This window comes from Cebus imitator, unplaced genomic scaffold (genome assembly GCF_001604975.1).
Source record: "Cebus imitator isolate Cc_AM_T3 unplaced genomic scaffold, Cebus_imitator-1.0 Scaffold318, whole genome shotgun sequence".
NCBI classification, from domain to species: domain Eukaryota; kingdom Metazoa; phylum Chordata; class Mammalia; order Primates; family Cebidae; genus Cebus; species Cebus imitator.
Window position 1 is genome coordinate 439,594 of NW_016107633.1, and position 25,475 is coordinate 465,068.

The window sequence follows — 25,475 nt, forward strand, 5'->3', positions numbered from 1 at the left end:
GCGCGCGCGCGGCGGCAGCGGCGGCGGCGGCGCGGGCCCGGGACGGACGCGCGCGGGGGGAGGCGACCCGGGAGCGCGCGCGCTGTCTATCTCCGCGTGCGGGCGGGCACGCGCGGTTCCGGGGTTCCGCGGGGCGCGAGGCCACCGCTCGCCGCCCGGCTGGAACGCGGGTCCAGATGGAACGTCGAGGGACCTGGAGCAGGGGCTTGGGTCGCCGGGGGCCAGGCGGGCTGCCCGGGATTGGAGACAGTAAAGTAGGTCGGTGGGAGGAGGGGGGGATGGGCTGGAAGGGGAGGGGGCGCGCGCGCGCGCGTTCCCGGAGGCCGGGCTGCTGTGCGCGAAGGCGGAGGTCCTAGGCGCATGCGCACGCCTGGGCGGGGCCGGAGCGCGCACGTAGGCGGGCGGCGGCTGCTCTGGGCATGTCCTCGGGCCGGTGGCGCGGGTGCAGGCTGGGCCAGACTGGGTCTCTTCCTCTTGGCCCGGGACGCGGCGCTTTACAGACAAACACGGCAGCAGCCCCGGCCCCCCCGCCCCGCGCGGCGGAACAAACGCTTCTCTTCAGACCGAGGCCTTGTGATTATACGTTTTACTAGACTCGGGAGGGGCATGGCAGGGCTTCATCAGTATTCTTTCAAATTAAAAAAAAAAAAGTACAAAAGCTACGTAGAAAACGTCAGATCAGACGACTAAACTTTCCCGACTCAGGGCCAAGTTCTGCAAGGGAGAAAGGAAGAAGGGTATGAGCCGCGGGGACCGGCTGGGGACCTAGGGACGGTCTGGACGCTAGGCGGGGGCGGCCCTCACCTTCTTGAGCCTGCGCTCGCGGGACGCCTGCGAGTCGGTCTCGGAGTACGGGGGTGGCGCGGGCGGGTAGTAGGCCTCCTCCTCCTCCTCCTCCTTGTAGGGTCTCCTCCTCTCCCCGGGCCCCTTCTTCCTCATGGCCTCCTCCAGTAGCCGCCCATCATAGGGGGGGTCCCCAGACCTGGAGCCGTTGTCCCTAGGGTCTCGGGTCCGGTGGTAGTGGGACCTGGGGTCGGCAGAGGGGCGCTCCCGAGACCTGAAGTCGTCGTAGTGGGGGTCCTGGGAGCGTGGGAAGTCCCTCGAGTCGTCTTGGTCGTAGAGGTCGTCCCGGCTGCGGCTCCTCGGGGGCATGTAGGCCTGGCCTCTCCTCCCACCATTGCTCGGGGGAGACCTGCTCCCTGACTCCGCGGAGTTCGGCAGGGTGAGGTCGTCCAGGGCATCCACGGAGCGGGCCCGGGGCCGCCCGGCCCGCCAGCCCCCTCCTGGCTGTGCTCTGGGGTGCTCCTGCTCCCATCCCCTGGGACTCCGGCGGGCGTGGCTACCCCACTCCTCATCCCGGATCGGGGTGAGGGCAGGGCCCCGGGAAGGCCGAGATCGCCAGTCGTCCTCGTGGAGGGAGGTGACTTCACTCATGGCTGCAGGGAAGAGGGGTGTCACTGACTGCTGGAGGAGCCCAGGGTCCAGGGTTTGCACCAAGCGTCCCTTGGGCAGGTATCAGGGACTCATGCTTCCCCCCACCCCACCTTAAAAGCCCTCAGATCCGAAGGGTGCTCCTCACCCCGCTCCACACGGCCATTCGGGGGGCCAGGTCGAGAAGGGTCGAAGTTGGCCAGCTCCTTCTCCATGTAGTACAGAACGCGCATGGAGTCATCTTGCTGGTTGGCCTGAATCCTGTAGCCACTTCGGACTTCTAGGGATAGGGTGGAGGTGATTGGTTTGGGAGGATGGATCCTGGCCCAGCCCTCTCCCTTAGAGGTACATCCAACCTCGGGATGATGGATTCTCACCTGAAGCCGCACTGCTGTCTGTATCCCGAAGCAGGGGTATGTAAGATCCTTGGCCGCCAGCTAGGGGAGAGTGGCTGTCAGAGGCTGCCCACCCAGAGCAGAGCCCCTCCTTAGCTCCCAAGACCCTCCTCCTTCCAGCACCTGCCCCTCAGTGTCCAGATGCCCAGCACACCCCCACCAGCTGGTCCTGCTCCCCCCCTCCTCACCTGAGCTACTCCTGTCAATGTCTCCAGGGTATCCTCCAGGGTACCCGTTGTAGCCACCCATGGGAATCATGGTTGGTGGGGGCGGGGTCTTGGCAGGAGACAGGTGGGCATAGGTGCTGGGGGCATAGATGCTGGGAACACCTGAGGTGGCTGCTTTGCCAGCAGCATACACTGTGAGGACAAAAATGAACATGAGAAGGTGGGCCAGGCAGGAGCCAGGCTGCCCCACACCCATCTGGTTCCAGAGGGACCTGGGCCTGGACCTCCTTCCCAACCTGCCCTCTCCACTGTAGAGCTTCCCTGGGCACTTGGGTCCCTGCTGATCCTCATTGCATTTCTGCAGCATCCCTGAGCCTAGGGGACACCAGCTTCACAGAGATCCCACCCCACTTCCTTGGTGATTTTTCAGAGGATGCACACAGGCAGTTCATGGCCCCAGGATGGCAGTACAGTGTTACATTTAACCTCATGGTGATTTGCCAACATTTGCCAAGCAAAAGGTTTTACCTAAAATTCCAACTCTCCAGCTAACTTACTGGAAGAACTGGCCACCCAGGGCCTGTGTGTTTACAGCGCAACAAAGCTGCCCCTTTAGATAAAGCCCAGGTGCTGGGTCCACCACTGTCCCCACAAGCGGAAATCAAATATCTTCTTTGGTGGCCAAGCTCCTGCTCTAAAAAAAAAAATGAGTCAGCTGGAAGATGTAGGTCCTGCCCACCAGGTCACCTTCCAGACCAAGATGCAATGGCAGGAGCCCAGAGTTAACTTGCCTGCCCCAGGCAAGCAGCAAAGTGGCCACACCCACCAGGCTCTAGGCTTGACAGCTCAAGGTAAGATCCTCCTCCTTTCCTTTCTCCCCAGGGCAAAAGGCTTGCAAAGTTTCTGGGCCCTAGGTAAGTGGCTTCCTCCCTGGGACTCCAATAGGAAAATGGCGGGGGCAGATGGGCTCCAAGAGGGTGCTTCACCTCTGATTTGGTTTGGAAGCAGAAGGCTAAGTGCACAGCCTAGAGGAAGCCTCTTCATTAGCTCAAGCAGCCTGCAACTTCATAAACAGCAGTGGGACCTGCTGCCTCCTGACGGGTGGGCAAAGGCTGTGGCAGCAGCAGATGTAACAGGGCCTCTGCCAGGCAGTTAATGGGGCCCCGGGTTGGGGTGACAAGGTCCTCGGATGGAGGAAATGTGGTGTTGGGATAGGGGAATGTGGCATGGGGACCAGCATTTGCAGTCCTGGGCCTAGCTCTGGTCTTCGTGGGTTCACTGCAAACTTGGTTGCAGTCCATCTGGGAAATGGACCTAATACCCACTGCCTGAGCAAAGAGCTGTCATCTAAACACGGCAAGAGGGAAGGGAGGGGTTGGCCTGCATAAGCCTCCAGGGAGCAGTGGAATTTTTTCAGGGAAGTGATCCTTTGAGGAACCAGGTCGCACACTACTGAGTTCAATGACTATGAAGTCAGCAACTTCAAATGCTCACAACACCTCATAAAGTTGGGACCTTACAGAGAAGTAAACGGGACTCGGAGAGGGAAGGCTGCTTCTCCGGGGTCACTGTGCTGGCCCTGAGTCATTACTGAGGCTGACGGTGGCGGTGCCCAGCAGCTGGCAGGCGTAGAATATTTTATATAGATCAGGCCCCAGGCTCAATGCTGTACACAAGCTCACTAAACCCCCAGATGCACCCAGTATGATGAGCTCTGCCATAAGCCCCATTTTATAGGGGAGGACACTGAGCCTTAGGGAGGGAAATTGCTCACTGGGCTTCCGAGCAGGAAGGTGTCAAGCAGGCTTCAGCCTTCCACCTGCCCACGCTTGCAAGGATTGCCTGGTACTTCACTGTTTGTGTATCTCGGACTGCGTGCAGAGAGGCTGGTCTACCCAGACACCCTCCCGAAGGAAACCAAGGACTGGTAATAGCTGTGGTCCCCAAGGAGGGGAAACAGGGCAGCAGCCGGAGGGATGCTGAAGTATCCATCAGTGCCACCTAGTGTACACCCTAGGGCCCTGGTGTCCCAAGGCTGATGGCTGTGACTACGTCTATCAGCTCCTCTATGAAAATGTCCAATTGGGATATTCACAGACATTCACAGAAAAGAGGCAGGAGCAAGTCTTTGTCAATTGCACGTCTGACCCATCTCAGAGTTAGGTCTCTGTCTCTCTCTCCCGTCTTCTCTTACCTTCCCCTGCTTGGTTTGCATACTTCCCCTTTAGCTCTAGTCCCCCGCAAGTCCCAGCTTTCACAGGTACCCGTGCTGATGTGGTAGATATGTCCCTAGACATAGTAGCCGGGTAAAATGTGCAGCATTCCTGTGGATATGTGTTTTCAAAAATTTGCTTACCTTTGGCCGGGTGTGATGGCTCACACCTGTAATCCTAGCACTTTGGGAGGCCAAGGTGGGCCTCCTGAGGTTAGGAGTTCAAGACCAGCCTGGCCAACATGGCATAATTCCGCCTCTACTAAAAATACAAAAATTAGCCGGGTGTGATGGCAGGCACCTATAATCCCAGCTACTCAGGAGGCTGAGGCAGGAGAATTGCTTAAACCGGGTGACAGAGGTTGAAGTAAGCCGAGATTGTGGCACTTCACTCCAGCTTGGGCGACAGAGTGAAATTTTGTCTCAAAAAAAATTTTTTTTTTTTTGCTTAAATTTAAGGCCAGGTGTGGTAGCTTATGACTGTAATCCCATCACTTTGGGAGCCTGAGGCAGGATCACTTGAGGTCAGGAGTTCAAGACAAGTCTGGGCAATGTAGCAAGACCCTGTCTCTACAAAAAAATTTTTTAAACTGGCCAGCATGGTGGCACATGCCTGTAATCTTAGCACTTTGGGGAGGCTGATATGGGAGGATCACCTGAGGTCAGGAGTTTGAGACCAGGCTGGGCAACATAGTGAGACCTCTGTCTCTACAAAAAAAATATATATATATCAAAAAATTAGCTGGGCATGCTGGTGTGTACCTACAGTCCCAGCTGCTCCAGAGGCTGAGGCAGGAGGATTGCTTGAACCCAGGAGTTAGAGGCTGTGGTGAGCTATGACAGCACTACTGCCCTCCAGCTTGGATGACACAGTGAGACCCTTTCTCTAAAAAAAATAAAATTTGCTTAAATTGCGGTGTTGTAAACCTTGTTTTCTTACCTTTTTCACTTAAGATTTGTTTTATTTTATTATTACTTTTTCTGAGACAGACTCTGGTTCTGTTGCCCAGGCTGCAGTGCAGTGGCATGATCTCAGCTCACTACAACCTCTACTTCCTGGGTTCAAGCTATTCTCCTGCCTCAGCCTCCTGAGTAGCTGGGATTACAGGTGAACACCACCATGCCCGGTTAATTTTTGTATTTTTAGTAGAGACGGGGCTTTGCTGTGTTGGCCAGGCTGATCTGGAACGTCTGACCTCAAGTGATCTGCCCATCTTGGCCTCCCTAAGTGCTGGGTTTACAGGCATGAGCCACTGTGCCTGGCCTAGATTTGGTTTTTAAAGAGGGCTTTACTTTTATACGAATAGTACCTTGTACTCTTGGACATTTTTACCATGTGTATGGATTATACTTCCAAAAGAAAAAGCAACATGAATAAAAACAAACTGGAAGTTGAAGGAAGTAAATGACAGTTGAAAGCAGCAGACCCTCCTGAGCCTACTTCCCCCACTGGCTAGATTCACCCCCTCCAGACCAACACCACTGTCCTAGGGCAGGCGGATGGCCACCTCCTCCCCTAGGACACAGAATGTTGCCCGAACCAGGGTGGCCATGAGCAGGGCACTTACGGGCCTCGGGGCAGCAGCACTTGTCTGGGCAGCAGGGGCACCTGACGTAGCAGCAGCAAGTGTGTGGGCAGCACTGACACCAGCAGATGCCCAGGAGGAGGAAGACGAGGAAGACAGCCAGGCACACCACAACCACGAAGAGCCAGTCTGCAGAGAGAGAACAGGCCCTGAGCCTGGACGCCTGGGAGGGAACAGGGCCGAGGGCATAGCAGCAGGGGCACACGGTGCAGGGCCAGCACTGAGGTCAGGGACTGTTTGCAAAGGTCACCAAGGAAGCTGCAGCCCTGGCTGGATTCTCCATGCCAGAGGCTGGGCACAGCATACTCCCCCCTCTAAAATCCCAGCCAGTCCCCAGATTAGGGCCCTCCCCCAGGTACAAATACACAAGGCAGAAAACAAGAGGCTGCCTGGCCAGAGGGAGACAGACGGTAGCCCCTAGATGAAAGAGAAAGCCAGCTGCCCAGACACCACACCTCCAAGAGCACGGCAGGTGCCAGTCACAGAGCCCCGGCCTATACCCCAGGCTCTCCTCAGCCCAGCCTAGCCCAGCCCAGGCCCAGCACCAGGCCACTAGATGTCTCAGAGTCACAGGCCAGGTTAGTGAGGGGTCCACAGTGAGCAGGGTTTAGTGGGGAGGGGGATACTAACTAGAGTCAGAAGCAATAGGTGATGTGTAGGAGCTCCTGAGAAGCCCCACTCAGGACCCACCCCCCGTACCTTCCATGGGCCCCGCCTGAAAACCAGGTAAGATCTCAGCTACCCCCGAGGTCCTCCCTGGAGGGATAAAAGAGAAACAGATTATGCTGGCCAGAGCCAGCCCAGGCCACGCCGCCCCAAAAGCCCAGCTCCAGGCTGGCCAGGTAGAAGGTGCACCCTGAATCGGGGAGGGGCTGGTGGGGCTGAAGCCCTAGCACATGGCACCTACCCTTCACAGCCCAGATGTGGGTGCCCGTAGAAGAAACTCCCATTGCAAAATCCACCTGTGTCTCATGCCATGGGGGCTCCAGCACAGATCCCAGGGGGCTCTGAGGGCTCTACCTCAGCTTGGGTACCCTAAGTTTTCCTCATTTATAGGTCTTAGCACCCCAAAGGGCTCTAACCAAGGTGATAGAGATGTCCTGTTCCAGCAGGCACAGTGCCCTGGGGCCCACAAAATAGAGAGATAGGATCTCAGCTCTGTTGCCCAGTCTAGAGTGCAGGGGTGCGATCATAGCTCACTGCAGCCTCAACCTCCTGGGCTCAAGCAATCCTCCCACCTTAGCCTCCAGAGTAAGTAGCTAGGACTTCGTATTCGTATTCTAAGTAAGTAGTGCCACCACACCTGGCTGAAATGGTTTTATTTTACAAATCTGAAAAAAAAATAATATTGAATATATAATAATGAACTATCTTTATGACAACATAATCTTAATTTTTTTAAAAAACAGAAGAAGGGACCCATGAAGGCAAAAATGCCCACATATGAAAGTCATATGTGGCCCTGTGTCTGGGACCCACGAGGGCTCCCTCTCCACTCATGCACTGTCATATCTGTGCGTCTCAGCCCCGGTTCTGTCTTCCCTCGAGTGGTGAGGGCTCTGAGCCACACCAGTGCTGCGTCTGAGGGGCCTCCACAGGCCCAGTTCTGACCCACGAAGCCCTCCCCAGAGCTCATGCACTTGGCACCACAGGGCCTCGCAACAGGACAGAGGCATGTCGGTGGCGGCTCTGAAAGCGTGGTCCTGTCTGCTAGGCCAGAAGAATACTAAGAATAACACTAAGATGTTATTTGCCATTTTTACTTGTTCTGCCATGAATATACAGTGGAGTTTTCCAGGCTCCCTGATACCTAATGGACTATATACTTGTGTGTTTGTGTATGTGTATGTGTGTGTGTCTGTTGTTTTTTTTTTTTTTTTTTTTTTCCTGGTACCCAGTATGTAGCTAAGTGTGTGTTTTCTTGAGCCAGGGTCTCTGTCCCCCATGCTAGAGTGCAGTAGCATAATCACGGCTCACTGCAGCCTTGACCCTAGGGCTCAAGTGATACTCCTGTCTCAGCCTCCCAAGAAGCTGGGACCACAGGTGCATGGCACCATACCTGGCTAATTTTAAAGTTTTGTGTAGAGTCGGGGGTCTTGCCATGTTGCCCAGGTTTGCTTGTGTGTCCTGGGCTTGAAAAATTTCCTGATTTTTTTTTTTTTTTTTTTTTTTTTTTTTGAGACGGAGTTTTGCTGTTGTTGCCCAGGCTGGAGTGCAATGGCGCGATCTCGGCTCACCGCAACCTCCGCCTCCTGGGTTCAAGCAATTCTCCGGCCTCAGCCTCCCGAGTAGCTGGGACTACAGGCATGCACTATCATGCCCAGCTAATTTTTTTGTATTTTTAGTAGAGACGGGGTTTCACCTTGTTGACCAGGATGGTCTCGATCTCTTGACCTCGTGATCCACCCGCCTCAGCCTCCCAAAGTGCTGGGATTACAGGCTTGAGCCACCGCGCCCGGCTGATTTTCATTCCTAATACATTTAAGCAACATATAGACATAAAACCCACAGAAACAAACAAAACTCAATAATTTTTTAGAGTGTAAACAGACCCAAAGACTAAATTTTGGGAACTGCTGATGCCAGTGGTACATTTTACCGAAGAACATGCCGAGGTTCCTGGGTCACTGTTACACGTGTTCCGCCCCTCACACATGAACTTTCGGCCCAGGTGCCTCCCAATCATGTGCTCATTCACAAATGTGAAGATGGCAGTGTGCAGCCTGGCAGCGTCACTCACGCAGAGCACATGCCGCACGAGACTCCATGTGTTGGCTTAAAGCAGGGCCCCTGGCTGATGGCGATGTCCCCCAGCACATGGAGGAAGGCTTCCCAGCCACAAGGATACCCCACCCTGCCCCTGGGTGTCTCGAGCTGGCCTTGTTTCAGCTGTACTCAAACTTACACTCCCTGTGTGTGCCATGCAGCGCCATCCCAGCTCTGACCACGTCTGGATTTTTTTTTTTTTTTTTTTTTTTTGAGATAAGAATCTCACCCTGTCACCCAGGCGGGAGTGCAGTGGTGTGATCTTGGCTCACTGTAACTTCCACCTCCTGGGTTCAAGAAATCCTCATGCCTCAGCCTCCCAAGTAACTGGGATTACAGGCATGTGTACTGTCACGCAAGGTAATTTTCCTATTTTTTGTAGAGACAGGGTTTTGCCATGTTGGCCAGGCTGGTCTCGAACTCCTGGCCTCAAGTGATCCACCCACGTTGGCCTCCCAGTGCTGGGGTTATAGGCATGAACTACCGTACCCAGACTCCAAGTCTGGATTAAAAAAGAAAAAAATGAGACTTTAAAGAGGCAGAGTCTCCAATTCTCTCCAGTCTTCTCTTCGTTTGGCTTGGCTGGTTGGAGGCAGTGTGGGCCAGGGTTCCCTGCCTGGGGTGTAGGGCACGGGGGAGCCTAAGTGACTGGCAGAGCCCGGGGGACAGCAGAGCAGGCGACAGAGCCCAAAAGGGTAAGCTGCTGGAGGGCAGAGGGTGGACACAGGAGGGCAGACAGAAGCGGACAAGATAAACGGCCGTGCCTCCCCCTTCCCACACCCCACTCACCAAGGACGATGAGCTCTGCGTAGGCTTCGTTGTTCCCCTGGAGGTCCTGGGCTGAGACCACAGAACAGTAATACACACCGCTGTCCCCCCACGCCGTCTGGTCAAAGGTCAGGTCGGCATCTGGGTCAGGATGAGAAGGCATGAAGGCACTTTAGCCCTTTCCAGCACCTCTAGGAGCGGGCAAGCGGCGGGCTGGGCGGGTTGCGGATGAGCAAGTGCATATGCAGATTCCCACCAAGGGTGTGCGGCCTTTTATGCCCCGTTCTAAACACCTGGGCTACTGCAAGAAGTCTGAGAGGCGGGGCCATTATCCCTTGTTTTGTGGATGACACATCAGGTCGGAAAAGCTGGACAGCTCTTCAGTGCAGAGCAGTAATGGTGTCCTCAGAGCCTGAGGTTTTTTTTTTTCTTTCTTTCAAGACGGTCTCACTCTGCGGTCCAGGCTGGAGTGCAGTGGTGTAATTATAGCTCACTGCAGCTTTAGCCTCCCGCACTCAAGCAATCCTCCCACCTCGGTCTCCAGAGTAGTTGGGACTACAGGCACACCCTGCCACGCCCAGCTTTTTCGGGTGGCGCCATCCCATCTCAGCTCACTGCAATCTCCGCCTCCCAGATTCAAGCAGTTCTCCTGCCTCAGCCTCCTATGCAGCTGGGATTACAGGTGTGCACCACCACACCCAGCTAATTTTTGCATTTTTAGTAGAGATGGGGTTTCACCATGTAGGCCAGGCTGGTCTTGAACCCCTGACCTCAGGTGATCCGCCTGCCTCAGCCTCCCAACGTGCTGGGATTACAGGTGTGAGCCACCATGCCCAGCCTATTATTTTAGTTTTTATTTTTATTTTTGTAAAGACAGAGTCTCACTGTGTTGCTGATGCTGCTCTTGAACTCCTGGCCTCAAGTGATTGCCTGCCTTGGCCTCCCAACGTGCTGGGATTACCAGCATGAGCCACGGCGCAGGCAGCCTGTGCTTCTCAACTTACACCCATCTCTGAACCACCTCTCAGAGCCAAAGTCCGAACTCCCCTAATGTGAACTGCCACCCACAGGGCCTAATGTAGACCCCAGGGACGGGTGTGGAGATAAACAGGCCAGATTTTAGATACCAGGAGACACCCAGGCACCCATAAGGAATGCGTATGTTTGGGGGAGAGACTTACCCTCCCAGTGCCTCGGTCCCTCCCCCTCCCTTCCATCCCCACATTCCAGGTCAGGCCCGGGGCTTGGGGACGCTAAGGTCTGAACCCGCAGGCAAGGAGCTTGTTCACTCTGCCATCCGTCAGTGTTTTGGCACATCCTGTTTCCTCTTTGCTCCTCAGGCCCTAATTAATACCTTCAGCCTTTCACCAGGTTAGGACTGGTCACCTACCAGGCAACTCTGCCTTAGGCCACTGGGGAGTGGAGCAGTCTCCGGGTGGGCATCCACCCCAGCAGGAAATGCCCTCCGATTCCCAGCCTCTTTCCTCCCAGTCTGACCTGCCTGCCACCTTCCCGAGGACATGCCACCCTCCTGCACGACAGCTCTGTGACAGCAGCCACCATGCGTGCCCCAGTCCACAGCACCTGGCACCCCCAGGCCCATCAGTCAGTACAGTAACTGCTGAAGGAATGAAAGAACCTTTGCCTTCTTCCTTCTTCACAAGGAAGCTAGTTTTTATTTTTATTTTTGTAAAGACAGGGTCTTGCAGCGTTGTTCAGGCTGCTGTTGAACTCCTGGCCTCAAGTGATCCACCTGCCTTGGCCTCCCGAAGTGCTGGGATTACAGGCCTGAGTCATGTCTACAGAAAAGTCCTCCTTGCAACAGTGCCTGGCTACGGCATTCCAGACGCCTTCCCTAAGATCCCAAGGTCCCCAAGGCCCTTGGCATGACATGGCCTGTAGCTACTGTGCCAGCCTCACCCTTGCCATCACCTTGGCTCTGGATTCACACTAATTCCACCTCCCCCCCCACACAGGATGGGCTCCGGCCACAGCTCCCTGGCCCAACCGCTGAAATCTATCACCCAGCTTAGGGGCCAGCCATCCCTTGCCTGCTGAGAATGTGGGCTGCATGAGGCAGAGCCCTGTCTGTCTCAGTCACGGCTGGGTCCCCAGTGGCTGACACAATGCCTGGCCACGAGCAGAAATGAACACCCTCTCAGCCAGGCACAGTGGCTGAGACCTATAATTCCAGCACTTTGGGAGGCCAAGGCGGGCGGATCACTTGGGGCCGGGAGTTCAAGAGCAGCCTAAGCAACATAGCGAGACCCAGTCTTTACAAAAACAAAAATAAAAACTAAAAAATAGGCTGGGCGCAGTGGCTCACACCTGTAATCCCAACACTTTGGAAGGCCGAGGCAGGTGGATCACTTGAGGTCAGGAGTTCGAGACCAGCCTGGCCATCATGGTAAAACCCCATCTCTACCAAAAATATAAAAAAATTAGCCAGGCATGGTGGCACATGCCTGTAGTCCCAGCTACTTGGGAGGCTGAGGCAGAAGAATCACTTGAACTTGGGAGGCGCAGGTTGCAGTGAGCTGAGATTGCACCACCGCACTCCAGCCTGGGCAACACAGCAAGACTCCATCTCAAAAAAAAAAAAAAAAGTAAGTGAACCCCCTTCTCTCCTTATGCTAAAGTTCCTTAGCTTTCTTCATCTGTCCTATCGTTCTGGGCACATGGCTGTATTCAAAGACACATTTCATTCATTCGTTTGCCCTTCAACAGTAATTCCCGAGTGCCACCTACGTGCTAGGCAGTATTTGAGACACCTGGTATACCAGTCACAGTTCTCAACTGCAGCCTCTAGACCCTGAGGTCAACGTTATTTTCCTAACAGTACTAACTGGAGTTTTCCAGAGGTTATGTGACTTATGACAGACGTCACAACAGACTGAACAGCTTTGAGAAGCCAGCCTCTTCTATCTAGCCAGGCTTCAGACATTTGCAAAAAAACAAAACGACGCCACCTTCTCATTAACAATGTTTTGTCTGGTTTCAGAAGATGATTTTTTTTTTCCTAAAAGATATGTTATTAATGTTAATCTATGAATTTTTTATTTAAATTATTTTGTAAAATTTCTCAGTCTGCTACCTATGAAAACAAACTCTCTGAGCTTCTTTTTGAGATGGAGTCTCACTCTGTTGCCCAGGCTGGAGTGCAGTGGTGCAGTCTCGGTTCACTGCAGCCTCTGCCTCCTGGGTTCAAGCAATTCTCCTGCCTCAGCCTCCTGAGAAGCTGGGATTACAGGCACCCGCCACCATCCCTGGCTAATTTTTGTATTTTTAGTAGAGACAGGGTTTTCACCATGTTGGCCAGGCTGGCCTGGAACTGCTGAACTGAAGTGATCTGCCGCCCATCTGGGCCTCCCAAAGTGCTAGGATTCCAGGCACGAGCCACCGAGCTAGGCCTGAGCTCTTAACTTCAAAATTAAAGGTGTCAAGAGGTCTAAGCCCAAAACATTTGAGTTATAAATCCTTGCCCTTGCCCTTCTAGAGCTCAGATTCTAACAGGGAAAGAAAAACAAATAAAAAATATAACACTGTCACATATCAGACAGAGATAAGCTGTATGGAGAAAACGAACCAGGGAGGGCAGAGAGTGCCAGGCATGGAGTGGGGGCTGTGCCACTTTAAACAAGGAGGCCAGGGCAGGCTTCTGGATATGGTGACCTTCAGAGCAGATGTGAAGGGGTAGAGGACACGACTTCCCCTCACGATCAGACATCTAAGCCACCGTATTTTGTTTCTTTTTAAATTTTGAGATGGGATCTCCCTTTGTTGTCCAGGTTTATCCTGAACTCCTGGCTCAGGTGATCCACCTGCCTCAGCCTCCCAAAGTGCTGGGATTACAGGCGTGAGCCACGGCCCCTGGTGCTTCCCTGCCCCCACCCCCACCCCACCCCCCACCGTTTATTGAGCTGTTACTATGAGTGGGGCCCCTCTGCACACATTCTTTCATTGAATCCTCATAGAATTCTCTTTTTTTTTGCAGCCGTCGCCACCCACAGCCACAGCAACGCAGCACCCAGGCCTGCATCAGGGGCCACGTAGGCAGCAGCAGCGGCTGAATCCTCATAGAATTCTAAACTAGATTTTCCTAAATCCTCCAGGTTTGCCATAATGCCCTCTTCATCTATCATTTTTCCACCTGCATCTTTTTTGAGAGGGCCTAGCTTTGTCGCCCAGGCTAGAGTGCAGTGGTGCGATCATGGCTCACTGCAACCTTGAACTCCTGGGCTCAAGCAATCCTCCCACCTCCAGAGTAGCTGGAATTACCGGGGTACACCATCGCGCCCCGCTAGTTTATTTTTTGTAGTGTCTGGGTCTCACTGTGTTGCCCAGGCTGGTTTCCCATCTCCTGTCCTCAAACAGTCCTCCTACCTCAGCCTCCCAAAGCGCTGGGATTACAGGCATGAGCCACCAGTGTCCTCAGATCAGACCCTGACTATGCGTCTCCAACACTGGAGCTCAAGGGCTGGTCGCTGCCGTAAGCAAAACAGTGGACAGGAACCCCCTGCCATGGCAAACATCATATAGGCCAGGGGTTGAAATCTGGCTTCTCATGGGCCAAGGCTGGACTTCACTGTGTTTTCTTTGATCTGACATTTTCAAAATCCACAAAAAATATAGTTTTCCGGCTTCTTTTGATCCATCCTAAGGCCTGGGCGCACCTTCTTCCTGCAGGGCGGATCCTGTTCCTGGTCCTGGGCTGGCCCTGATATCACCCGGGCTGAGCACTGCTTTCATTGTTCTGGGCGCAGGAAGAAGATGCCAAGATGCCAGCTCTCCAGTGGGAACAGCAGCCAGGCCTCCTCTGCATCTTTATACACCTCATGATTTCAGAGGTCCCGTGGGTTCTCTGCTCCAGTGCAGCTGGAGGTGGGGGCACTTGTACCCCAAGGAACCTGAGGAGGTGGAACAGGGCCTCTTGTCCAGGTGCTGCTCCATCACCCAAAGCATGGAAGGACGGAAGCAGGGCAGGAGCCACTTGACCTGAGGGATGCCTGGAGTGGACAGCCTTTTAGTTCACCCAGGACTATTTTCACTTTTAAAACCAGGACAAGCCGAGCACAGTGGCTCAAGCCAGTAATCTCAGCACTTTGGGAGGCCAAGGCAGGCAGATCATCTGAGGTCAGGAGTTTGAGACCAGCCTGGCCAACATGGCGAAATCCGTCTCTACCAAAAAATACAAAAATTAGCCAGGCATGGTGGCACACACCTGTAGTCCCAGCTACTCAGGAGGCTGAGGCAGGAGAATCGCTTGAACCTGGGAGCAGAGGTTGCAGTGAGCTGAGATCATGCCACGGCACTCCAGCCTGGGCGACAAAAAACAAAATAGCACAGTGGCTGACACCACCACAGGGAGTCCACTTTCCCCATCCTCAAAGCTGAAATGGAGGAAGCTTCTGTGGCTACGGGGTTTCCTGAAAGGACGCACACACACAATGGATGTTTACACTCAGGGCCGCTATCAAACACGGGCCCAGGTGGGGGCGAAAGACCCAGGCCTGTGAGGCCCCTGGAGCATGCAGGGCCCCTTTCCCCAGATGGTGCCTGGGGGGTCATCCTGCACTTCTGTGCCCAGCAGAGGCAGCACTCTCAGTATTTGGGTTGTCCTGGCAGGAGCTGAGCAGTCCTGCCTGGTCCAAGCGGGCACACTCCCTGGGTTACAGAGGAGGGGGCCTACTGTGACCTCAATGACAGCTGAATGCTCAAGGCTGAGCTGCCCACAGAAATTCAGGGCAAGCAAGCCTGGTGCCTCCCCTGAAACAGGACTGACAGGCTCAGCCCTGGAACCCGGCCTCCTGTCCCTCCTCTAGCAGAATGTGCTCCAGTTCCTGGCTTCTTGGGGTCTGCAAAGGGATGCTCCCTCCCGCTCTGCCCCATGCCCAATTTTAAATCCTCCTTTAAGACAGTGAATACACACTAAGACATGGGGTAGGTGAGCCTTCATTCCTGGCACCCTGCCCCTCCTCTTCCTCTCTGCCTTCTAGGTTCTGTAGGGCCCAGGCCCTTCTCAAATCATATTTGCAGCCCAAATCATTCCATGTTGCACATCACCCAGTGCTATTTTCTTTTCTTTTTGAGACAGGGTCTCACTCTGTCACCCAGGCTGGAATGCAGTGGCACGATCACAGCTCACTGAAACCTTGACCTCCCAGACCCAAGCAATCCTCCCACCTCAGCCTCCTGAGCAGCTGGGACCACAGGTGCATGCCACCACACCCAGCTAATTTTTAAAATTTTTACATGCTGGGCACGATGGCTCACGCCTGTAATCCCAGCACTTTGGGAGGCTGAAGTGGGAGGCTCACGAGGTCAGGAGTTCGAGACCAGCCTGGCCCATGTGATGAAACCCTGTCTCTATTAAAAATACAAAAATTAGCTGTGTGTGGTGGTGCACACCTGTAGTCTTGAATACTTAGGAGGCTGAGGCAGGAGAATCGCTTGAACCTGGGAGGTGGAGGTTTCAGTGAGCCGAGATCGTGCCACTACACTCCAGCCTGGGCAACAGAGCAAGATTGCATCTCAAAACAAAAAAATGTTTTGCAGACACAGGGTCTCATTTTGTTGTCCAGGCTAGTCTCAGACTCCTCAAGCAATCCTCCTGCCCTGGCCTCCCAAAGTGCTGAAATTTATAGGCATGAGCCACTGCACCCTGCCTGGTGTTATTTTCTTTGCAGCACTTAGTACTCTCTGAAATTCTCACTCTTTCTTTTTGAGATGAAGTCTTTTGTTGTTGTTGCAGAAAAGTGATTTATTTAGGCAGCGAAAGAAAAAGGAGAGAGAAAGAAACAGCTAGCTCTCACACCGAAGGAGAGAAAGCAAAGATGCTCTCGCAGTGAGTGAGAAGGGTTCCCAGAGGGAGAAAACCAGAGAAGGAAAACTCCCCTCACACTGAGTGAGAGAATCCAGAAAGATGGACTCCAGGCGAGGAAAGACAGCTTCCACACTGGGTGGAAGGGGACCCCAGAGGGGAAATCCAGGAGGGAAGAGAGCTCACACTATGTGGGAGGGGATTCCAGAGAGCTGGAAATCCCCATGTGTTTTGGAGACAGAGTCTCACCGTCACCTAGGCTGGAGTATAGTAGTGCGATCTCGGCTCACTGTAACCTCTAACCTCCTGGGTTCAAGTGATTCTCCTGCCTCAGCCTCCTGAGTAGCTGGGATTACAGGCATGCGCCACCACAGCCGGCTAATTTTTATATTGCAGAGATGGGGTTTCACCATATTGGCCAGGCTGGTTTCGAACTCCTGAACTCAGGTGATCCACATGCCTCAGCCTCCCAAAGTGCTGAGATTACAGGCATGAGCCACCTCGCCCAGACTTTGAAATTCTCATATTCTTTCTTTATCTGCTTATTTACTGCCAGTCTCACCCCACCGTAATGTCACCTCCTTGAGGACAGAAACAGCCATCCCAATCACCTCCTCTATCCCCAGCACCAACGACACATAGTAGATGCTTGATAAATCCCAAATGAACGAAAGAATGAGTGTTCCTTACTTAGTCCCAAGAGGCACTTCCTATCAGGAGGCAGCATTACTGTTAAGAACAAGGATTCTCAGGGCTGCCTGGGTTCAAACCCCAGCTCCAGACCTTGACTTCCCATGTGCCCATTTATACAACTTAACCTCTCTGTGCCTCAGCTGTCAGGAGTGTAGAGGACTCAATGGGAGAATGTGTGTGATGTTCCTGGCACATCGTAGGCTTTCTCCATTAAGATCTCTTGCCCCCGCAGTTCACTCCTGCCACCTCCTCTGTGAGTCCTCTGCGGACCACCCTAGGCAAGCAAAGGGATTAGGAGCTTGGCCACTAGACCCAAAGTGGCCGAGTTAGAATCCCAGCCCTGTTACCAGCTATGCGACCATAGGCAAGTCACTTTCTCTCTCTGGGCCTCTGAAGATAACAATAATCGAATCTATTCAACTAGAGTGCATCTGAGTTAATCCTTGGGAACCTGGATGAGAGCTTAGCACACAATAGGCCCTTTACAAGTTGTTACTTAGATAAATTTTACTTCTTACTGCCCGTCTTACTAATATGATTAGAGAACAAACCCCAGCCTCTTCTCCCCATTACCCAGTTTTCTCCATCTTCAAGCACTTGAGTGTATGTTGTGTTTACCTCTCACTACAGTGTGGGCTCCGAGAGGGAAGTGGTTTGATGATTTTGTTAACAGCTGTATTCTCAGGGCCCTGATATGACAGATGCTCAAAAAATCTTTGTTGTTAAATTAAGGAATGGAAGGATAAGCAGAAAGAAGAATAGTAAAATAGAATTGCTCTCATCAGCCTGGGCGTGGTGGCTGCTCACACCTGTTACCTCAGAACTTTGGGAGGCCAAGGCAGACAGATCATTTGAGGTCAGGAGTTTGAGGCCGGCCTGGCCAACATCATGAAACCCCATCTCAACTAAAAATACAAAAATTAGCCATGCGTGGTGGCACACACCTGGAGTCCCAGCTACTCAGGAGGCTGAGGCAGGAGAATCGCTTGAACCTGGGAGGCGGAGGTTGCAGTGAGCCAAGATCGCACCACTGCACTCCAGCCTGGAGTCCAGAGTGAGACTCCATCTCAAAAACAAAAAAAGTTGCTGCCTTCATTGGTCCTTTCAGACACTGGCACTCAAGAGCTTTCAGATGGGGACTCCAGGCTGGGTACAAGGGTGCCAGCCCCACCACCTGGGCAAGTCCAGCCTCACCCCCCTGCCCTGACCCAACATACTTCCGGTGATGGTAATCCTCCGGCCCTGGTAGTAGTCTCCCAGGGTCACGGCATTGCCCTGCTTGGTGGCCACGACCCTGACGGTGCGCACACTGTCCTGGCACTCCACGTAGGGATTGTAGCCTGGGTTCCCGGCTGCAAGCTGGGCATTAAGCTGGTTTTCCACGCTGGCCGGGGAGAAGGCATCGGCGATTCGGTCGCGGCAGAAGGACTTGTACTTCCAGATGACGATGGGTGGTGTGGAGGTCGAGGCCATCTGGTAGGTACAGGGCAGGGTCACGGGCTGGAAGAGGATCACCACGTGGTAGGGGTCGGGCACGGTCACCTGGATGGCCCTGGCAGGGGCTGAGGGCAAGAGGAGAGTCAGGGATTGCTGTGAGCTCAGGGAGGTGCTTCAGAAGGAACGCCACTTGTCGCCAGCTTGACACTTGCAAGTGTGTGGTTTACAGAGTGCCTGGCACACATTGTTCCTTAATCCCCATGACTGGTGAGGCAGCCATGATAATCATGCCCATTTTATAGATCCGTGGGGCTGAAGCGGCAGGTACACAGTGGCACAGCCAGTTTCCTTGGACCCACCATCCCTCTTCCCAGCCTGTGTCCTCTGAATCATGCCAGTCCCTCTTCCCTTTGCCATTCACCCACAGCTGGGGACACCAAACAGCTAGGTCATGCCCCCAGCACTCAAGACCCCACTTCAAAACCGACTACCCAGGGTCTTTTGAATTTGGAGACAAAATCATAGAGTTGTTTGCCTGAACTCCGTTGCCTAAAGCCCCCACAATATCTCCATCAGCCTCCCACCACCTCACCCTACCCTAAAGTCACTTCAAATGACTGCGTCAAAAGTGCTGAAACACCTCATCCCCACCCAAACATCCCATCCAGGTGAAAGCCTGCTAGCAGAAGTCTGTTTCAAGTCCGTAAGTCCATCCTACCAGACTCACGCACGGATAATCCGGAGCCCGCAGGAGGTGGGTGGGGTGCGGGGGATGGGGAGTCCCCAGTCCCACACCCAACCGAGGCCTGGGCATTGTTCCTTCGTCTCTCTCCCTCTAGGAAGCGTCTTGATCCAGCCCTCGCGTGCCCTCTCTCAGTTACTCCAACACTTAGAAATCCCCGGGTGCGCCCAAGCCCCATCCCGGCTTTTCTTTACCCAGTGAACAGAGGCCCTCCACTCCCTCCCCACAAAGAGTTCCATGCTCCCTGCCGCTCTAGGTCTCACCGTTCAGGGAGTTTCACTTCCTGCTATCTCCCAGATAAGGGCGGGGGAAGCGTTCCCAGGCACGGATAGGGAATTCCTCTCACTCCGACACACAAGAGTTTGCCCAAGACCCAGAGGATAGGAAGGAAGGTCCCAGGCTCTGCGACCCCCCGCTCCCCGCGCCCCAGGCGCCCCCGCCGCCTCCAACTCCATCCATCCCACCTCTACAGTGCCCTCCGCCGTTCCGCAGCGTCAGGGACCCCGTACCCCGTACCTGTGCACCAGGTGCTAAGCAGGAGCCACACGAACACGACCGCGTCCCGGCCTGCCGTGGCCGGGTGGAAGCCCAGCCCACCGGAGAGTCCACCGGCCGCCAGCGCCATCGCGGCAGTCTAGGCGCGTCTGGCCCGCGCGTCCCTTCCCAAGTAGCGAGAGGGTAGGGGGCGCGGCGCGCACCAAGGCCAGGAGGGGTGCACGCTCCTCCCCTTCCCGCTTCCGTTCCTTGTCCCTACTCCAAGCCCATCCTGCCGCGTTCTAGAAGTTTTAATGAACGTAAACGACGTGGATAAAGGGCACGCTCTCAGATTTGGTGGAGAAAAGTGCTTGACCCACCGCGCTTCTCCGAGCCACTCCACCCGCTGCACGCTCCGGGGAAATGGTTCGGCCCAGGTACACAAGGGTGCGAGCCTTGGGCAGGGCTTAGGGGTGGGCGGCGGGGAGGGGCTCCTCCGCCTCCCTCCCCGGAAGTGGGCTGACCCAGGTGCGCTCCGGCCCTCAGGGCATGAACCAAGTGACTGGCCGGCTGGGAGGGCGCCTGCAGACCACAGGTCCCGTCCGCCCCTCTCCTGCACCGCCCAAACCAAGCGCACCGAGATTCAAGAAACCAAGACCCACTTGGAGCGATTCACCTGTTGAGATAGGGCGGGTCCCGCAGCGCACCTGTTCCCTCCCTACCCACACCCCTCTCCCCGGCTGGCGATGGACCCGCCTAGGTGCGCCCTGCCGGGAGGAGCCAGTCTAAGCAAAGTCCTGGCTGGGAGAGACTTGTCGGTGGCCCGTGACTTCTCCATTTCCACTGGGGTTCCTCCGGACCGCGTGGAGTGGGGGGCGCTTCGGGCCTCGTGCGCCTCCCAGTTAGATGACCTGAGGAACCCTCTGGATTCCTCGGAAGGGAAGCTCTGCCCCCCCAGGGACGCTCAGGGGGAATCAGGCCCAGGAAAAGTTGGAATTCCACTTCGGAAGTTTTCGCCATCGCCCCCACCCGTTCCCACCTCGTGGTTCGGCCCCTAGGCATCCCATCCCTACCCCCCCAAGGTCTGCCCTCCGGAAATTCTGGCTCTTAAAGGGGCCGAGCGAAGGCGCGGGGCCTGGGACGGGTTTCCGCTTAGGAATTCCCGGGGACCAGCCACCTGCACCCGAGGGCGGAGGCGCGGCACGGCGGGGCGCGGTGATCAGCCTGCGCGGCGCTGGGCGCGACTCTGCTGTCTCCAGGTGGCGGCGAAGGGGAGCGCATCCTGGGGGAACCCTGGGCGCTTTCTCGCTTAGACTCCCCTGGGTCGCCAACTGGTCACTGGCTGGTTTCCGTACCAAGGCATGTTTTGTTCTAATGGCCCCGTTAAAACTCCAGCCAGATCACGTCCACCTGCTCCCAACCCTCCTGTGGCTCCTCCTTACTCTCAGCAGAAACTGACCTTTCCTCTCTTACCTCACCTCCAACCACTCTCTGGCTTACTCAGCTTCCGACACACTGAGTTCCTCGGTGTTATCAAATATGCCTCTCACAGTCCTCAGAGCCATCGCCTGTGCTTCCAATGTTTCACCATTGAGTATGATGTTAGCTGTGAGTTTTTAATAAATACTTTTTAAAAATATATATAAAGACGGGGTTTCACCATGTTGGTCAGGCTGGTCTTGAACTCCCGACCTCAGGTGATCCACCCGCCTTGGCCTCCAAAGTGCTTGGATTACAGGCGTGAGCCACTATGCCTGGCCTTTCATAAATACTCTTTATCACATGGAGGAATTTTCCCTGCATAATTAATTTTCTGTTTTGTTTGTTTGTTTGTTTTTGTTTTTTGAGACGGAGTCTCGCTCTATTGCTCAGGCTGGAGTGCCGTGGCATGATCTCAGCTCACTGCAACCTTGGTCTCCCAGATTCAAGAGATTCTCCTGCCTCAACCTCCTGAGTAGCTGGGATTACAGGCACCTGCCACCATGCCGAGCTAATTTTTGTGTTTTTAGTAGAGACGGGGTTTCACCATATTGGTCAGGCTGGTCTTGAACTCTTGGCCTCCTGATCTGCCCCCCTTTGCCTCCCAAAGTACTGGGATTACAGGTGTGAGCCTCTGTGCCTGGCAGTTTTCTGGTTTTTGTTTTGTTTTGTTTTGTTTTAATCATGAAGGTGTCTTGAATTTTGTCGAATGCCTTTTCTGTATTGAGATGATCATGTTTGTGTTTTTTTCCTTCATTTTAATAACGTGATGTATTATACATTGATTGATTTTCTTATGTTGAACCACCCTTGTATTCCTGCATAAATCATACTTGGACATGGCGAGTAATCCTTTTAATATGCTAATGGATTTGATTTGCCAATATTTCATTGAGGATTTTTGCATCCATATTCATAAGGGATATTAGTCTATAATTTTCTTTTCTTGTGATGTCTTTATTTGGCTTTGGTATTATGGATATACCAGCTGCATAGAGTGAGTTAGGAAGTGTTTCCTTCCCTTCAATGCTTTGGAGGTTTCAAAATGATTTGTGTGAATTCTTCTTTAAATGTTTGGTTGAACTAACTCATGAACCATCTGGTCTAAGACGTTTCTTTCCTAGGTGGTTTCTTTGCTATGTGGAAGATGTGGTTGGTTACACCAAATCAGCATTCTTTTCTACAACTCTCCTACATACAAAACCCTGATTTCATTTGGGTCTGCAATGGCTTTTCTGGTAAGAAAAAGCTGACCTTACCCAATCCTAGGAACAAGAGCTGGTCATGGGCCCCAATCCTGGCCAATAGAACATTAGGGGAGAACTGATGTGAGAATTTTGGAAATGGTTTTAGCTCTATGATATAAAGGAAAATACCAGAGGAAAAACTCCTTGTAATAGATATTAGCCATAGAAATCATTACTGCCATTTGCCAAAAGTTTCCTGGAAATAGCGGAGTTCCATTTCTCTTGGTGGATTGGTGGTGCCATGTAGCTGTTTCTGGCCAATGGTTTGTGAGCAAGTGACATGACATGTGTCACTTAAGGGCGGAGCATTTAATGTAGACCTGAAATCCTACAGAGATCTCATTCTTTCTCCTTGGAAGAAACTGCAAATGTTTGAGATGGCAGTTGCTCCATCACCCTGGATCCCTGAGTGATTCTGATATCAGTGCACAATAAATAAGAAGTAAACCTTTCTTGTTTTATGTTATTGAGATTTGGGGGGAGTTGTTTTTGTTTTTGTTTTTTTGAGACAGAGTTTCACTCTGTTGCCCAGGCTGGAATGCAGTAGCACCATCTCAACTTACTACAACCTCTGCCTCCCGGGTTCAAGTGATCTTCCTGCCTCAGCGTCCCAAGTAGCTGGGGCTGCAGGTGCATGCCATCACACCCGGCTAATTTTTGTATTTTTCTTAGAGACAGGGTTTCACCATGATGGCCAGGCTGGTCTTGAACTCCTGACCTCAAGTGATCCATCCGCCTCAGCCTCCCAAACTACTGGGATTGCAGGTGTGAGCCACCTCGCCCGGCCTCTTCTTACTCTTTCTAATGGTCATAAAGTCGTTTTGTCCCATTCCATCATTAAATACTGGGTATGTAGAAGGCCAATAATTTGCCTTTGTAGTTTGCTTGTTTTGATTTAGGCCCACCCATTTTGTCCAGCTCCCTGTGGATATTTGACCTTCGACCCTGCAACCTATGACAAGCCACTTGATGACATGAACTAAATTGCACTCCTGAAAACACAGTGGAACAAGGTTCATTCCATTGCCCGGGCTGATTCTCAAGTTCTGTGAGTGACTTCACAAGGCCCAGGGAGTTCCTAGCCTCCTTCCTCAGCCTTGGTCCGCCATGCCGGACACCCTGTGGCTGCTTAGCCTTTCTTGCCCCACTCTGTGGGCCCAGATGTTAATCAGCTGTGCCTACAAGAACCTCTGCCAGTGAGGCCTCCTCTCGGGCAATGATGTTGTCCTGAAGTGTGGCCATCCCATGGCACTCTGGTACTTCTCTTCCATTCATGGGGAAGATCCTTCTCTGCTTAATTCAATGCCTTACATAAGGCAACTGCCTGGAGGCAGCCTCCAATTGACCAAGCCTCAGCCCTCCCAGACGGGCCTCTATCGCTGCCAGGGCATTGATGATACCCTCGTGGTAGAGTATGAAATCGACTTCCGGGACGTTACCACCCTTCATGTTACACACAAGAACCTGAACCAAAAACCCTAGCAGAATGAGACCCTGAGCCTGGATGGCGAGGTACTTGTCTTTACCCACTGGGACCACTGGCACTAATATAACCGCTGTGGGGAACCGGATGAGCACAAACGCCTGGGGTACTGCTACATTGAGGAGCCCCTGGAAAATCCCATGCCCTGCCGGCTGTATCTGAGAGATGAGAAGATGCAATCCAGCCACATGCGGCCAGAACTGCAGGTGGAAGCATGCCACATACCCTGCAACCCCGTCAAGGAGATTCACCAGCCATACTTCATCTATGACATTGACCAGCCCGGCAAGTGGAGGAACAACATGTGGCTCACCTGCCCCTTGGCCTCCATCTACAGGTGACAGGACCAGGGCCATAGCCCTGCCTTTGACCCTCACCCAGGCTTTCTTTTCCATGCCCACCCGGGTTGCGGGGTTACCTTCCAGCAGAAAACCGAGCTCTTTCTCCCAGCTCCTAAGCCTGCATGGTGGGTCTGTGCAGGAAGGGGTCTCTTCATTGGCTTGCTGAGATATGCATTCAGGAAGAATTTCCCGGTGTTTCCTCTGAGTGTGCCCCGGGCAGGTGATGCTAGGGTTACAGAAATGACTAACAAAGACCTATTTCTTGTCTGAACAGGCTTCTGATATTCAGGGGGAGGCCAAATGTAGAATCTAGAGACCAACCTACCCAGGCTCATGGGCTCACACCAGTGCAGACACTGATGTGATTTCTGCCTCCTGATCGGACCCTGGGGGATACAATTTATCTATCCATCCTTGCCCCAGTGCTACAGTGTCTTTTTCTTTTGGTTTTTTTTTTGTTTTTTTTTTTTTTTTGGTTTGTTTTGTTTTGTTTGAGATGCAGTCTCGCTCTGTCTCCCAGGCCGGAGTGCAATGGTACAATCTCGGCTCACTGCAATCTTTGCCTCCCGGGTTCAAATGATTCTCCTGCCTCAGCCTCTGAAGTAGCTAGGACTGCAGGTGCCCGCCACCACACATGGCTAATGTTTGTATTTTTAGTAGAGACAGGGTTTCGCCATGTTACTCAAGCTGGTCTCAAACTCCTGACCTCGGGTGATCCACCCGCCTCAGCCTCCAGAAGTGCTGGGATTACATGTGTGAGCCACTGCACCTGGTCTGCCCTAGGTTTTTAATAGAAACACATTATCTTCTTAGAAAATTTCCTTTTGTTCCTAGTTTGCCAAAAGTTTTGAGCCATAAATGAATGTCAAGTTTTATCAGATGCTTTTTCTGTATCTACTGAGATAATAATATGGTTTTTCTCCCTTACTCTGTTAATGTGAATTACATTGATTGATGTTCAGATATAAACCCAAATCTGCCTGCCTGAAATAACCTAATTTGGTCTTTATATTTATCCTTGTGTAAAGAAAATCGCTGGAATCAATTTGCCAATATTTTCTTTGTGATACTGTGTCTATGTTTATGAAAGAGATTGACCTGAGCTTTTCCTTGTTATAATGCCCTTATAAGGCTTTAGCATAAGGTGATGCAAGTCTCATGGAAGTGTTCCATCTTTTTCTATTTTGGGAAAAGTTTAGAAGATCGATCTAATTTATTTTATTTTATTTTATTTTGAGGCAGTGTCCCTCTCACCAAGACTGGAGTGCAGTGGTGCAATCTTGGCTCACTGCAACCTCTGCCTCCCGGGTTCAAGCAATTCTCCTGCCTCAACCACCAGAGCAGCTGGGATTACAGCTGCTCGCCACCACACCTGGCTGATTTTGTATTTTCAGTAGAGATGAGCTTTCATTACATTTCCAGGCTGGTCTTTTT

The 25,475-nt window shown here is 53.1% G+C and overlaps 1 protein-coding gene across 8 annotated transcripts; it reads right to left on the reverse strand.

Moving 5' to 3' along the window:
• Positions 1 to 569: 569 nt before the first annotated feature.
• On the reverse strand, positions 570 to 20,516 carry LSR (lipolysis stimulated lipoprotein receptor). Of its 8 annotated transcripts, XM_017504140.2 has the most exons (11): positions 19,534 to 20,510; positions 18,056 to 18,400; positions 9,347 to 9,466; positions 6,491 to 6,547; positions 5,774 to 5,920; positions 2,015 to 2,185; positions 1,809 to 1,868; positions 1,580 to 1,711; positions 1,084 to 1,436; positions 805 to 1,053; positions 570 to 714 (listed from the first exon to the last, which is right to left on the reverse strand). In XM_017504140.2, the coding sequence occupies exons 1-11, from the start codon at positions 19,640 to 19,642 to the stop codon at positions 679 to 681; spliced, it is 1,779 nt and encodes a 592-aa protein (XP_017359629.1). In that variant the 5' UTR covers positions 19,643 to 20,510; the 3' UTR covers positions 570 to 678. The 8 variants fall into 8 exon arrangements, with proteins under 8 accessions (XP_017359629.1, XP_017359628.1, XP_017359627.1 ...); XM_017504139.2 differs by having other exon boundaries at positions 805 to 1,436; positions 1,580 to 1,708; positions 19,534 to 20,516; XM_017504138.2 differs by having other exon boundaries at positions 805 to 1,436; positions 19,534 to 20,514.
• Between the last annotated feature and the right edge of the window lie 4,959 nt (positions 20,517 to 25,475).